The sequence below is a fragment of the Aphanomyces astaci genome, assembly GCF_000520075.1.
Source record: "Aphanomyces astaci strain APO3 unplaced genomic scaffold supercont1.43, whole genome shotgun sequence".
NCBI lineage: Eukaryota > Oomycota > Saprolegniomycetes > Saprolegniales > Verrucalvaceae > Aphanomyces > Aphanomyces astaci.
Window position 1 is genome coordinate 301,698 of NW_009798306.1, and position 11,718 is coordinate 313,415.

The 11,718-nt window shown below is 49.7% G+C and overlaps 4 protein-coding genes across 4 annotated transcripts; all 4 read left to right on the forward strand.

The window, feature by feature from the left end:
- The first annotated feature begins 666 nt into the window (after positions 1-666).
- On the forward strand, positions 667-2,817 carry H257_12856 (hypothetical protein). The gene has a single exon (XM_009840205.1). The coding sequence runs from the start codon at positions 676-678 to the stop codon at positions 2,593-2,595; it is 1,920 nt and encodes a 639-aa protein (XP_009838507.1). The 5' UTR covers positions 667-675; the 3' UTR covers positions 2,596-2,817.
- Positions 2,818-5,944: 3,127 nt separating this feature from the next.
- Positions 5,945-8,015, forward strand: H257_12857 (hypothetical protein; the record flags this gene model as incomplete). Its single annotated transcript, XM_009840206.1, has 3 exons — positions 5,945-6,384; positions 7,144-7,598; positions 7,726-8,015. The coding sequence occupies 3 exons, from the start codon at positions 5,945-5,947 to the stop codon at positions 8,013-8,015; spliced, it is 1,185 nt and encodes a 394-aa protein (XP_009838508.1).
- A 51-nt stretch (positions 8,016-8,066) lies between these two features.
- H257_12858 (hypothetical protein) lies at positions 8,067-9,629 on the forward strand (the record flags this gene model as incomplete). Its single annotated transcript, XM_009840207.1, has 2 exons — positions 8,067-8,532; positions 9,565-9,629. 2 exons carry the CDS (start codon positions 8,067-8,069, stop codon positions 9,627-9,629), a joined length of 531 nt encoding a protein of 176 aa, XP_009838509.1.
- Positions 9,630-10,688: 1,059 nt separating this feature from the next.
- On the forward strand, positions 10,689-11,718 carry H257_12859 (hypothetical protein; the record flags this gene model as incomplete). Its single annotated transcript, XM_009840208.1, has 3 exons — positions 10,689-10,804; positions 11,339-11,409; positions 11,501-11,718. The coding sequence occupies 3 exons, from the start codon at positions 10,689-10,691 to the stop codon at positions 11,716-11,718; spliced, it is 405 nt and encodes a 134-aa protein (XP_009838510.1).

Below are 11,718 nucleotides of genomic sequence, written 5' to 3' on the forward strand. Positions count from 1 at the left end.
TATGTATGTGTTTGAGCATTGAAATTTTGTGTTTAGGGTAAGCGGTTACAACAGGTGGCATATAATTTATACAAGGGTACTGTTTTATAGAGTTAAATTTCTGTTGTTGAAGGATGTCCACCGAGTTTAACACTCGATAAAACCTCAGATCCAACCCAATGTGGCCCGTGTCGACTAGGGAACTTCAACCCAATCTTGAATGACTATTACCAATGGCTTCTACGCCGTTTTTGCATTTCATTCACGTAACGGAATGGCCAGCATTATATGATAGAGGTTTTGACTCGAACAAATAACGAGGTGTGATTGGGCAAAGTTATCCTAAATTGGTTAAGTTATCTTAAATTGGTTTTTTACGTTAAGTATATTGAACAACGTGTGAAATATACCGGCTGTGAGGTGACATATACCGGGCATTGGTCGAAATATAATGAAACGATGTAGGGTCTGGACGAAATATATTGAATGTTTGGCGAATATGGCGTGAATCCGTTGTGCGTCGGACGAAATATACCGGAAATATCCTGAACTTAATGGTGTACGACTGTAGTACTACGTAGTAGTAGTACTACTGTAGTAGTAAAATAAACCGGATATATTAAAAGATAAATGTGGTCATCCGGATGTTGCCAATGTTGTCGCCATTTTGTCTCCATTTTGGTTTTGATTTCAAACATGGTGGCAGCTTCGATTCCGGTGACCATCTTGACGGGGTTCCTCGGCGCTGGGAAGACGTCCCTCTTAAACAATCTTCTCTTGCAGCAGCGCCAACTGAAGATCGCTGTGATCGAGAACGAGTTCGGCGAAGTGGCAATCGACAACGACCTCCTCGTGTCGAATGCGCTGAGTGTCGCGGACAAGGTGATTGTGCTCGAGAATGGCTGCATGTGCTGTACGGTGCGCGGAGACATCTTGGGTGCGTTCGCTTCCATCGCTGAACAAGTTGCGAGCGGACATCCCCTGGACATGGTGCTCATCGAAACGACGGGCATGGCTGACCCACTCCCCATCGTCCGCACCATCACCCAAACGCCGAGCATCACCGCGTCGTTCCACATGAAAGGCGTCGTGACCCTCGTGGACGCGTGCAACATCCTGACTCTCCTTGGCAGCGACAACGCCGAGGCTCAGTCCCAGATCTCCCTGGCGGACCTCGTCATCCTGTCCAAGGTCGACCTCGTGCCGCACCCGCATGTCCACCGCGACATCGCGGCGCGCATTCGAGACCTCAACCCGACCGTGCCCATCTTGCCGTGTGTCCGCGGCGATTTGGATTTTACCGCCATGTTCGATCGCCTGTCTGGCTTTGACTTGACCAAAGTAGAAGACTCTTTCGACAACTCTACCACCGACGACCACAACCATCATGACCACGCTTGCCACGACCAGTGCGATCACCATCACGGTGACAATAGACACACTCAGACCAAATCGTTTGCGATCGTCGAGCCCCATCTCGTGGTAGATCCGTTTCTGTTTGCGCACTGGATGCGCCGCCTTGTCTTGCCCTCCAAGGACTCTATTGCGAAAAACGTCGTACTCTATCGGTCGAAGGCCATCTTATCCGTCGCGGGGATGACAAATAAGCTCGTGTTCCACGCCGTGGGCGATGTCGTGGATCGCGAATGGCTCGACGTGCCCGCCGTCCATGGGTGCAAGATTGTGTTCATCGGCCGCAACCTGGACGAACGCCAAGTGCGCGCCGACTTTGACGCGTTGCTACGACCACACCGCCCCATGATTGTCCCTGGCACTTCAAGTGCCACGTCCGAGCGATTCACCGCGATGCACGCCGCCGATCCGCACCTCGTCCATCGCATCATGGAGTTTGCCACGTCGAAAGACGTTGTGCGCGTCGCAAGCACGTGTCGAACGCTGCACTTGGCGCTCACGAACTTGCAGCACCCTCGTTCAAGTTCGTCGTGGCTTGGATTGGCCCACGATCCTCGCCACGGCGGACCGTACCTGCACCCCGGGGTGGCGTTGCCCAACATCCCAACGTACATGCGCGCGTACGAGGCGGCGAACGTCGAGTTCGTGCCCTTTGGAGGCCTGAAATTCCCCACGGCGGCCCACGTCGACGCCGCCGCAGTTGCATGGCTCGAGCTCGCGCGCTTGGCAGAACCGTCGTGTCGATCGTACGCGCTGGATTTCACGTGGCGCCCAGAGACCATCGCCGCGTTTTTCGGGGCGCCCACACCCATTCAAACGAGCTCAGCTTTGGTGAAAATCGAGTATGACGTGGCCGCGTCCGACGACTTTGACGAAGCCGCGACAGATATCTTGCGCTTTCGGGTGTTTTTAATCCCGGCCGTGTCGGGGGATGACGTGGCAGGCTACCGCCTCGTGTTTCAACTCACGGGGGGCCGCACGTCGTCGCAGGTGTACCAGATCTCGTTCCATTCTATCCATCCGGCGTTCCAAGTGCATGTGGCCGTGCCCGATCACCGCGTACCCCGCGCTGAGACCAAGGAAGTGTTCTACCCTGGCCATCCATTGCTGCATGCCGTCCAGACAGAGCACGCGCTGCGGTTTGTCGTGCGCGTGAAACCCGACGGCAGTGGCCCCCTCGGTGAAATGTGTGGCTGCTGTTGATCGGTCAGGAATCGAGACAACCACGCGCCTCGCGTTGAGTCTGTTCATACGACTAACTACTAGTACAGTATAGGGAATGCATACTAGTAGCATACTAGTAGTGTAGAGGATGCATGCTAGTACCGGTAGATTAGAAATGCATACTAGTAGTGTAGAGAATGCTCCTAATAATAACATTGGGGGGTGCTCTGTAACGATGAATACCCAAACATATATACTTCATCAAACTTGTGTCGAAATATGTCGTGAAATGCAAGTGCAAGTGTGGACATCGGACACCACAACCACGAATGGTATACATACTTAGTATGGACGCACTACTGTACAGTACCTATAAGTTTATCTCGATCCGTTCGTTCAGTGCACCTTGAAGTGCCCGTTAGTTGCTGAATACTTGACCCCGTCCCCCTGTTGTCGTAATTAACTGTAAAGTGTTTTATGTTTAGAATGTTATTAGGTCTACCTACATTCCTGTTGCCATTGTTCGAGTGAGCTCTAATCAAACGTCCGTGGGCTTTCCGCGGGAATTTCTGGACCCAGCCAAGCCCCACGGCCAGCCGTCGCCACCATCGATCGAAGCGCCAGTGCCCGCCATCACACGCCTTAGCCTTCGCACTACTCACTTCCAATCCCCACGGCACAAGCCTCCGCTGGACATGAGCTGGTTGTCACGGTCGGTCCATGGAGAAGCAACTACAGCCAGTGGTTCCGAATAAATAACTCATCCGAAAAATTATTTATATTTCGAACTAAAATAAGTTATTTATTCAGATAATTGATTCGCTGATTTAAAAAAGAGTAAGTTATTGGATGTGGGTAGATAATTTTTCATATTTCCAGTGGACCAAATTGATTGCAGATTGATTGGTTTCAGATGAATTGCACCAATGACACCTCACTTGCTCATTTGATGTCAACCGTGACCCATCCAACCAAACCCTTTAGTGGGAAGGCGCTCGCCGATGTCTTTTTCCAACATACCGATGACCCAACCGTGTGGAAGTGTAAGAGTGGGCAACAGCGCTCTCAAAAGTCGAGTGGGTACACGAACTTGTGTTCTCATATTATGAAATGCCATCCTGAATACACTTCCCTACAGTACGGGAACAAAGGTTAAGACATCACGAAATTCATGATAAACGAAGTCACTTTGACACCGTCTGGGGCTAAATTTAGATCACGGGAGACGCTTCAGGATACTCTACCGCATGCAATGAGCTGTATTCGAAAATGCGATTTGGATTTTGGTAGAGCCGCTGGCTAGCCTTTTCGGCCTCGGAAGCCAGAATAGGACAATGCACATATCGTCCTCTAATGCAAAAACCACTATACCATGACCGCTGAAAACTTACATGCACACCACAAAACACTTCTTCTGCAGTCTAAACAACATCTCATGGGTCGCGGCAAGCAACTGAACGAATTCCAGAAGGGACAAATCGTTGTCTGGATGCAGCACCAACAAACCGTTCAGTTCATGGCCCAAAGCCATGGCGTCTCTCGAACTGCCATCAGTAACTACCTCAAGGACCCTGAAAACTACGGCAAACGTTTCAAGGGCGGCCGACCATCAAAATCGAGCGTCAACGACGTTCGCCAAATTTTCCGAACTGCCTCCAAGACTGGCGCAACCGCCACAACAATCGTTCGTGACCTCAATTTGGCCGTGTCGCCACGCTGGGTCCGTCACATGCTCAAGGACAACACTTGCTTCGAGTACGTCAAGCGTAACGCCACCCCCCTCTTGACCAAGGCTCACATGGAGGCGCGGCTGAAATACGCGAAAAAACACCTTGAGTCCCCCCCCGTCCTGGTCCACCATCATCTGGTCCGACGAGAAAAAGTTCAACCTGGATGGCCCGGATGGGCTACAGTGCTACTAGCGTGACCTCCGCCATCCCAAGGAGTCTTTTTGCTCTCGCAAATTCGGGGGCCGCAGTGTCATGGTTTGGGCCGGGTTTTCTTCCGACGGGGCGACCGAGCTTGCTTTCCTGGAGGGCAACCAGAACTCTTGCAAGTACATCTGGACCCTCCAGGACTACCTCTTCCCCTTTGCGCACCAAATCTACAAGGGTGACTTCACCTTCATGCAAGACGGGGCCTCGATCCATCGATCGAAGGAAACCATGGAGTTCCTGACCAGCCAAAATGTCAACATGTTTGAGCACCCCGCCCTCTCCCCGGACTTGAATACAATCGAAAACCTGTGGGGGATACTCGTACGCGGCATTTACGCCGGGGGGAAGCAATACCACAGCGTGGAAGCCCTCATTTTGGCCATTAAGCACGAATGGTCCAAGATCGACGTTGCAATCATGCAACGTCTTGTTGACTCCATGCCAAGACGCTGTGACGCTGTGATCGAGTCAAACGGTGCCTTGACGCCTTACTAGGATGGAATCCGTGCATAACTACATGAAATAATGCGATTTTACTTTTGTGTCTTATTTCGGGTTCCGGACGGAATATATGAAATCGTTGTCTGCGGAGCGCACTGATTAACTTTCGACGCCCCAGGTAGTACAGAAGGCTTCCCCATCAGTTTCAAAGTGCTGGATCCAAACTTGGGAACTCTCGCAAACGTTGCGTCGTTGCTACATCCAATTTTCTAAATGTCTTAACCTTTGTTCCCGTACTGTATCTCAATTTGATGCTTCTCCCTCCAACTCGATTGACGAGAGGCTCATCCCACGTGGTGTGCGCAAAGTGTTTGGGTGGTTGCAGTGGATTGTTTTCTCCATGCTACCCTTTTCATTCTGTGAAAGCGATATGGCTCGGAAAGTATTCAATCTTGGAAACTATTAGCACTGATACTTTTATGAAGTACATGAGTATGCTGTGCGAATGCGTGGAGAAAAAGATAGCTGGACTACTTCCAGACAAGGTCGCAATTGTGTTTGATGGTTGGTCCATTGGATCAACCCACTATGTTGCGGTTTTTGCAACATTTCCAACAAATGATGATGCAGGCTACAAAAAGATTTTGTTGTCTTTTTCGCCAATCAATTAAGAGGATTCTTTAAACACAAATGCTCATTTTGATTACCTAACATTTGTATTGGATATTTATGGGGAAAAAATATCTGAAAATGTAGTGGCACTGATTGGAGATAATTGTTCAACCAATGGTGCATTCGCACAACGTTGTGGGGTTCCATTGGTTGGATGCGCGAGTCATCGCTTCAATTTATTCGTTTGTGATATTTTAAAAGAAAACAAACCTGTCGTCAGTGTTGTGAACGATCTTATGAAAAAACTGGGTAATCTACTGCCGGCCGCCAGGCTCCGCCGTCTAACCCACCTAACGACCATAACGCGCAAGGCAACCCGTTGGAGCTCAACCTACGCAATGCTCAAACGCTACGTCGCCATCCGAGGTTTTGTGCATCAACTCAACGACCGCACTATCCTCTCTCTTCTCTCCACCGATGAGCAAGACAAGGAAATCGACATCTTGCTGGGGATCCTTGGCGAGCTAGAATCAGGAACCAAAGACCAACAAGCTGAAGACTCCACTATTTTGGACGCACGCAACCTCTTCGACGAGACGATCCTGCTATACCCAGATGCGGCCAAGCGTTTGGGCCCAAACGCCGACATTTTGGTCAGCCCGAATTTCGAATCTGCCGTGACGAAGTTGTTGAACAACGCGGCGGGTCAGTTGAGTGCCGTTGAGCGGGAAAGCGTTTGTGGATTGCAGATGTACTCACCAGCCACTCAGAATCCAAGCGACAAGCCTTTGACCCTGGCGGAACGAGCAAAGAAACGAAAGAAGACAAGTCATGAGGAGTTCAATTACTTGTATTGCCGGTTCCTGTGACCCACGTCGAATATGTGCGAGCGGTTCTTCTCCTGGGCGAAGCTGGCTTTGACCGATTATCGTCGTGCAATGACGCCGCAGAACTTTGAGCAGCAAATGTTCTTGAAAGTAAAACCCCGAAGTACTGGCTGTAGTACAGCCTGTACTTCGCACTAACTATTACTTAAACAATATATTGCAATTTATTTAGTTCAATTATTTATTGTTCCACTTCGCAGATTGCAATTATTAATTGATTTTCAGGATGATATTGCCGAAAATTGATTATATTGTGCAAATATATCACCACAGGTATTGCAAATATATTGTAAAATAATCAAAGGTTGCATTGACTGTGAGGTTAGTGTACCAGCTCCCAGCGACGAGAATGCACTTGCAAAACGAGCATAACCAAGTGCTACGCAGTGCTACGCCCTCCCTTGACTGGAGATTTGGACATGTTTGCATGAAACACCGTTGGAGGGTTGCTCAGGCTCTCCCAGTTACACAGAAATTGGTGACACGGGTCGGGTTGAGTGGTGTCAGTTGAAACGCACCTGCATGAGTTTCAACTGACACCACTCAACCCGACCCGTGCAAAGTGAGGCATTTCGCAGTGTTCTCATATCATCATTTCCCGTGTAGTTAGTTACTTTCGACAGCCCTGTCCATGTTTTCAACCTTGTCCTTGAAGCAACGCCCAATTTTACCAAAGGAGTACTGCCAGTACTTCTTTGGTAAAGTATCAGTCGAGGGAAGTCAGAACACTTGGATGTGCTCGGTGTGCAAGCGCCAACTCAAGTCAATGTGGCTAGTAGTGGCTACACCAATCTGTACAGCCTCCTCAAGCTGAAGCACCCTGGGCTTGCTGGGATCTACGCTGAGGCCATTGGGCAAAATTCGAAGTCTGCTCCGTTGGACGCCTGGTTCGATCCTAAAGCCACCAACATCTTTAACTGGATCGAGTGGCTTATCATGAACGAGCACGAGTTCACCTTTGTGGAAAGTCAACTGACGCGGAAAAACTCAACGTTGAAACCCATTTCTGTCAAAACGATAAAACGCTACTGTTTCAAGTTGGTGAAGGCCGTGGAACGACGTGTGTCGAGCGCTATGGCTGGCCGGCCGTACAGCATTGTGTTTGATGGGTGGTCCAACGACTCTACGCATTTCCTCGGAATGTTTGTCTCGCTCCCGAATGTGTGTAAAGGTGGTGGTGAACCGGTTATGTGGCTCCTTGCATTCGCTCCTATACTGGACGAGACGAGTTTTGACGGCGCTACTCACTACGAGTTCATCCTGGAAACGTTAATGTGGTATTGGCCAATCAGACGCAAGCATCGAAAAGTGGTTCGTTTGTCTGATTGGCGACAATTGTTCGACCAATAAGGCCACGGTGAATCTCTTTTCACGGCTGTTGATTGGCTGTCACAGCCATCGCTTGAATTTGGCAGTGGATCAGTTCCTCAAAGCTAATGTCAGTGATGTGCTCTCCAATGTGGCTGCAGTCATGGTTAAGCTTCGATCGTTGAAAGCGGGGGGCCCACTGCGATTAACCACCATGTTGAAGCCCAAGCTACGCAATGCCACCAGGTGGACTGGCGCTGTGTCCATGTTTTAACGCTACATCAACTATCGTGATGGCAACCACATCGATGCCTCCGATCCCGAGATGTTCGTATTGTTACCGACCACACAAGATGACAACCTTATCCGGCGCCACCTACTGGCACTGAAAAAGTTCAAGTCGATAACTCTCGCCCTGCAACGGCGCGATGTGACTTTGTCCGAAGCGCGTCTTGTTTTTGATCGCATACGCCAGAAGTACACTTGCCTAGATTCCCATCTGGCGCCCGACAGTAACATCGTCCGCGACGAAGGGTTCGAATCTGCCATCACAAAAGTGCAGCGTCATCGTGAAAGCACCCTGTCAGCACTCGAAAAGAAATCCTTAAAACGACTTCAACGAGAATCAGTCGAGTCGATCGAATCAGACAGTGATGGTAGCGATGACTTTGCCATGGTGACACTTAAGCGGCAGCGCACGATGACTTCTGCGCCGTCTGGGTACGTGTGCACGAAGTTTAACATCAAACGAGGTGGAACGGGTAAACAGCATGTGCAAACGACTCTACACCGTACGACATCGACTCGAGCCTCGAACCCTGAAAATGCTCGTATTTCTGCGCTGCAATCGCGACCTGTGGGACGTTTCACTGGTGTCTCAAATTGTCAACGAAATCGACAAAGAAGAAACAAAGGAAGATCCCGACGGGAACGAAGTTTCCCCCAGCAAAAGTGACGAAAGTGACGGCTGTGAGAGTTGTGATGAAGAATTCTGACCTTAGTAACAGCAGTAGGATACATAATACATCGACATGTACTCATATCAGACGCTTACATATATCCGCGTTTTACTGACGCGCCGTTCGGGTTCACGTTTCCATGGGCCATTCGTATGAGCTGGATATGTGTAACATCAATCCGGCTTTCTGCGGAGCATGCCTTGACCCGCAGCCTGCAACGACGCTGTGGAATGGCCGGGAGTGCTCGAAAGACTTGCCCAGCGGGCAGTTCTGTGGTCTGGCGTCGTTGATACGTTTGGCACGTGGAAGTTGGCATCCAGGTGCAAACAGTGTAGTTCGATGTCGTGTAGGCTTGTGCTCCACATCCAACGGCACTTCCAGACATTGCGGTTGCTGGCGAGGACGCTGGGGGCGTTTTGTCTTGCTTGCGAATGGGGGGCTCCCAAAAATGACATAAATCGGGTATTTGTGTTCAGCATACGTTGTGGATGTGTAACAGCCTGTGTTGCATTTGTGTTGACATGTCCCAGAGATGCCACCAAAAATGAAGGAACACAAACCTGACTGGTGCACAGTGGATTTGCCCTCGGACTCGTTTCAACCTTGCACCTGCACTGGCTGTTGCTGCTTGGCGATGCGTGCATCATTGCTGCCGCTTCTCGTCGCTCGACGAGTTGCACAAAAGCGATATAAATACCGCAAACGCCTCCTTATCGCTCTCATGCTCCGCCTGCGAATGAGAATCAGGACTCGCAACAAGGTCCTGACTCCTGTATGCTGCCAACTGGACCTCATAACTCTTTAGATTCAATCAAATGCACTCGTATCAACGATAGAAATACCGTGGTACGCAATGTATACAAGCCAATGCGATCGGAGCTTCGTGGCGACTACAAGTCTCGACGTTGACTCACTTGAGCGCCTTTTAGCAGTTTATTCTGTGAACTACATCGTGAAATCCGGTCGAGGTAGATGAAATATTTGATAAGTAGCAATTAATTAACCTTCAAAAGATCGACGCGGCAGGCCTCCTCGATGTGACGAGAAGCACGTTGTACTGGCTTGTCTGCTGCACTCGTACGCTGCCGTCGTCGAACGCAAGACTCTTTGCGAGTTGTTCAGCATGCCACCGACTACTTTGTCGCGAGTGCTGTTTAATGCAGAAGCCGCTCTGCTGAAGTCGCTCAGGCAAATTCCCGAGGCGTCGATACGGTTTCCGAACCATGCAACACAGGCGGCCGCCTGTAGGGCTCGTGAGCCCGATGCACCTCAAGTTGCTTTCTTTCTCGACGGAAAGAACTACCTTGTACAAGAACCAATCCATAGGGATATCCAAAACGCTTTTTACAATGGTACTCACAGATTCATAAATATATAGTCACATATTTCAATTGTCCAAATTTCTTACATGTTTTAAATGTCGCTATGTAAATAGGATGGTTGCACTCGGTTTTTGTGACTGGGGTATTGCTGTACGGTGTTGGTGGCACTCTCGTGTGGGGAAAGCACAACTTCCCTGGCTCCTGGAACGATGGCGAAATGAGTCGACCCCTCATGGAGCTGTTACCGGTGTGTTAGCATCAGGTTTTTGTGTTGCTGCGGACACTGCTTTTCCTGTTAAAGACGTAAACAAAACCGTGGTGAGCTCCATTGAAGTCTGGAGACCTGGAGAAGACGTTGCCTGTGCTGCGCGAAGCCGTGATGCGTGTGAGCAATGTCATAACCTCCTTGAGGAAGGCTGCTGAGTGGGGCGTGGGGTCTGCCCCGACTGTGTACCGCGTGTTAGGACTGCCGCTGTGGTACAACCCAGAAATTCGTGCACGGCACAATTTACCGTTTGTACAACGTCAGAGTTCGTACCATGGGTATTAGCCAAATTCACTCTGTTTTTCAATGATGAACAAGTTTATCATTGACTGGCACGGAATTTTGTATTTTTAGTTTGAAGATCCTAAAAACTTTGCCATCAACGTCATCATGAGCGCTTCATGTTGCTGCTCCCGCTCACGCTCTTCGCGATCCAAGGACTCTTGTCGACGCTGCTCATCCTCGCGACGACGTTGATCAGCTTGCTCTTGATTCCACACTGCTCGTTCTTCCGCTTGTTCCTTTTTCCACTCGAATTCACGAGCACGGGCCTCGGATTCCATTTACAAGAGAATCAAGAAAAATGGATCAGCCGATGGAGTGCTTTCAGACGCAGCAGCAATTTTTGCTACGAACTATTATCAATATTAATGGTTCGAAAATAAATACAACAAAAATGTGCTCAATCAAATCGCCTCCACATGGCCATCGAAACAAGGCTTCGAACGCTCACTTGTGGCGTCGTCGTCTTGATCGTGTAGCTGTATTGCCCCCACCATCGATTCAAGGCACTAGTGTAGATGATGCCCTGTTAACATTTTAAATGTATTTTAAATACATCCAACTCCTTGTACCAACCGGATAAATTTGATTGCCCAGCTAACCATCCGGATAAACTGATTAACCGGCCACCAAAACCATGACCAACATTATTTGCCGCCCTGTTTTGGGCGGCAAGTGCAAACATTTGAAGGAATTAACCAATGAAATTTGTCGACTTCGAAGCAAATCACCTGTGATATGCGTGTCACTTCTCGTTTGCCATCTATAGACACGCATGCCATCACCGAGAACCGCCCGTGTCGAGGCACCTGCTGCTGCACCGAGCAACCACCCGGACATGTACGACATGTCCGGGCTGGAAGACTTCTCGTATGACGAAGTAATGCGAGTGACGCAATCCGAAGAGGAATGCGTTAAGTGGTGCATAAAGGTCGGGTTGCTGCGGTCGCCGATGATGTGCCCAAAGTGCGCCAAACCCATGAAGCTACGGCAACAGCGATGGCGCTGCCAACGGAGCGCCTGCGGCTCTGCCCAGCTCAGCGTCAAGGCAGGTTCGTTTTTCGCGAATTCGAAGATTCCGATCTGCAAAGCAGTTCGTTTAATGTTCGACTGGGCATCGAAGAAGGCTGTCATGACAGTGGCCGATGA

Bases quoted from the DNA above. Each gene is read 5' to 3' on its own strand.
- H257_12856 (XM_009840205.1), top strand. From the start codon at position 676: ATGGTGGCAGCTTCGATTCCGGTGACCATCTTGACGGGGTTCCTCGGC.